Raw genomic sequence first — 3,167 nt, 5'->3', positions numbered from 1 at the left:
AAGTAATTAATTTAATTTAATTATTTTTATTTTTATTTTAATTTAGTTACTAACTAACGTACTTACTTCGTCTACTGCGTCACTAGTGTCGCGCGCGACACACACACACACACACACACACACACACACACACACACACACACACACACACACACACACACACACATTAATGTACTATTTAAATTTCGCAAATGTAAATGTAAATCATTTTGCAATATAGAAATACAAAATTTCTATCATTTTATTTTTTCTATATCAAATATAACTCACAATTTATCGAAAAAATTCAAATTTAGTTAAAGCGAACTTCAAATATCTACTTACTGTCTATTGTTTTATTTCGGCCTATGAGTGCATAGGATTCTTGTTGTCTATTCTCATTTATTGGAAGTTGTTGAAACACATCTGGATCTGGTGTCATTCTCCCTGTATCTACTGTTCCAGGGAGAAGTTTAGCTTCTACATCTCTTTTCCCAATTATCTAGTAAAATGGATAGAATTTAGAACTAGAACGAATGTCTCTGCCAATCATTGGTGTAAATTATATTACCTGCTTAGTAGGATATTCATGCATGTGTATCCTGAATTTATCTATCACATTGCAGTTATTTGCCAAAATTGCTGTATGTCTGACAACAATATCAACACAAGAACTGGCTTTTATTATACCTTCTGGATCAACGACTTGATATTTGTATGGCGCAGTACATAATACTAAACCAATAGAATTTATTAAACGGACATAAGGTCAAAGTTAAAGATTCTTTTGTCAACAGAAGAAGAAAACAAAGAGTCACCTCTGAATTTTACAGGGAATTCATATGGGTTATACAAAGTTAACACTTGCTTGTGGGTGGACTGGTCGTCCAAGTAGAATGTAATACTTTGTGGAAACACAAAGATTGGCAATTTTCGAGGAGTAGCTGCTGACGTTAATGACATTGTTCCTTCTCAATCTTAATCTATCCATATATCTGCAAGATGAACACTCGATATCTTGTACATGAATATTTGTAGCTTATATATTTTTCCGCACTTTTCTTGAATACAAAATTGTATGTATATTTATCGAAGTTTGTTAATCGAAGTTATTAATTCTTTATAGCTTAATCTTATATAAAACTCACGCATTGTGAATTTTATATGGAATCAAGTTAAAAAATTAATATTTCATAATTACAATAAGTACAAAATAAGTTTCAGAATCGCGGCTAAATACAACCCGCTAATTTACATATTCAGAATTAAGTATACGACAAAAAATTGCATCAAATTTCTTGATTTTCGCGACTTTCTCAGAGAGAAGTAAAGCGTTATCGGTTAGTTGTCAATCAAAAACTAAAAGTTGCGACAAACGATAGAATTATGCGATATTTGCATATAGAAATGAGCAACCCGGTCGCCTCACTGGATCGGATTTCACATCACTTCACGCCACGCTGAATAGAAATGTGCAGAAATATGAAATAAGTATATATATTGGTAAAATATTTACAAACAATTGAGTATCTTATGATCCCATACATCGCTACAAGTGCTGCAACCACAGATGTTTCGTTTCTAGTGCTCTACTTAACTCTACTATACTAAATTGCTAACTGACCTTCAGCCAATAGCAGACAAAAGGCAAGAAGATGGCTGTTCCCGCTACTTTATAAATTATGCCTTACGGTAATTATTTAGAATATCTCCAAAATTTTAATAAAATGTACTTATTCGACGTTTTCACTTAAAATGAAAAAATTCTGGCAGAAAAACGAGGCGGTCAGCCTCGTAAATAAAATTATTAAGCGTTAAAATTCGAGACTTTAAAGATTGATGCTTATTTCCATCAATATAGATTAACTTTAATCTCGGTTCAACTTATTCTTCTAGTTCTAAAAATTGAAAAAAAGATGAAGAGTAAGTTGAACCAAGATTAAAGTTATTCTACATTGGTGGAAACGAGTCTAAGATAGCTATCATCTCGACTCGATACAGAGCTGTGTATACTGTACGTTCTGCTTTAATTCATTATCAATATATAGAGAATTTGTGTTTAAAACAATGAATTATTGTTTTTAAAGCAGTGAATTTGTATTTGTAAAACAAAGAATTTGTGTAATCAGTGTAATTAAAGCAGAACGTATAAACGCTGTATCGAGTCTAGGTTTTCATAGTCCATTCTTAAGCTCGATGTCCACGATGCTTGAAATTGGTGCGAGGGAGTCAATCCTGTATCTTCAAACAAGGTGAAAATTATAAAAGCGAGCAAATTTACTAGGTATTGACCAATGAAATAATCAGTATTCTAGTAAATTCGCTCACTTTTATAATTTTCACCTCATTTCAAGATACAGAATCGATCCCGAGATCTCGGACAGAGAAAGAAACAAATTACATTTGAACAATTTGGTCACAGACCAATGCGAATAGTCAATTTTTTTTTTATTCGAGGTCTCGGATCGATTTCTAGCGTTATGGATATTGGGTTTTTTTTCAAGACGTACGAGAATGTCTTAAGACGCTAATACGGCCCTCTGACTGATTCGTACTTCTTAAGACTATACTTAAGCCATTCTTGAATATAAGATCTGACTATATGAATACCAGCCTAGAGATGAAGCCGGTTCTATTAGGTATGGGAAAAAGTTTGTGGCGTTTTTCCCGTTAGATGGTATTAAAAAACCCCACGAACTTTATATATATTAATTGCAAGCTGATCGCAAAATTTGTTGCAACAATCAATCTGAAGTTTGTATTTTGAAATCAACGCTTCATATTGCAACAAACTTACGATCAGCTTGTAACTAATATAGAACCTTAACAGTTATTTTCACGTCTCAGATTCCCACCTGGATGTTCATATCATCCTTATTTAACGTTCGGTAAATAACAAGGATACAGTGTCAGCAAACGAGAATGGACTAAAATGGATTGAAATTTTTTTCTATCCCAATGCGTATTTTAAATAGTAAATACTTTTTTTTGGATTTAATTGGATTTAATTGAATTCAATTAGATTCAATTAGATTTCAATTGGATTGAAAAATTGCATTTCCATTCAAAATTTTGAACAGTATTCACAATTGTGTGTGTTGTGTGCACAGAAAAAGCTAATATTATTTTTAGATTGAAAGGCATATGCTCCATGCAATTCCTATAAATGAATAAAAATGCATTCAGGA

The 3,167-nt window shown here is 32.3% G+C and overlaps 1 protein-coding gene across 1 annotated transcript; it reads right to left on the bottom strand.

The window, feature by feature from the left end:
- Nucleotides 1-316: 316 nt before the first annotated feature.
- On the bottom strand, nucleotides 317-942 carry LOC105623744 (motile sperm domain-containing protein 1-like). Its single transcript, XM_012205125.1, has 3 exons — nucleotides 798-942; nucleotides 551-714; nucleotides 317-481 (listed from the first exon to the last, which is right to left on the bottom strand). The coding sequence occupies exons 1-3, from the start codon at nucleotides 940-942 to the stop codon at nucleotides 317-319; spliced, it is 474 nt and encodes a 157-aa protein (XP_012060515.1).
- Between the last annotated feature and the right edge of the window lie 2,225 nt (nucleotides 943-3,167).

The sequence above is a fragment of the Atta cephalotes genome, assembly GCF_000143395.1.
Source record: "Atta cephalotes unplaced genomic scaffold scaffold00063, whole genome shotgun sequence".
NCBI lineage: Eukaryota > Metazoa > Arthropoda > Insecta > Hymenoptera > Formicidae > Atta > Atta cephalotes.
Note: the sequence above shows the minus strand (reverse complement) of the source record. Positions and strands in the feature narration are given on the sequence as shown.

Coding starts and splice junctions, on each gene's coding strand:
- LOC105623744 (XM_012205125.1), bottom strand. CDS start 942: ATGTCATTAACGTCAGCAGCTACTCCTCGAAAATTGCCAATCTTTGTG. Junction 715..797: donor ATTCCCTGTAAAATTCAGAG/GTGACTCTTTGT, acceptor CTATTGGTTTAG/TATTATGTACTGCGCCATAC. Junction 482..550: donor ATGAATATCCTACTAAGCAG/GTAATATAATTT, acceptor CCATTTTACTAG/ATAATTGGGAAAAGAGATGT.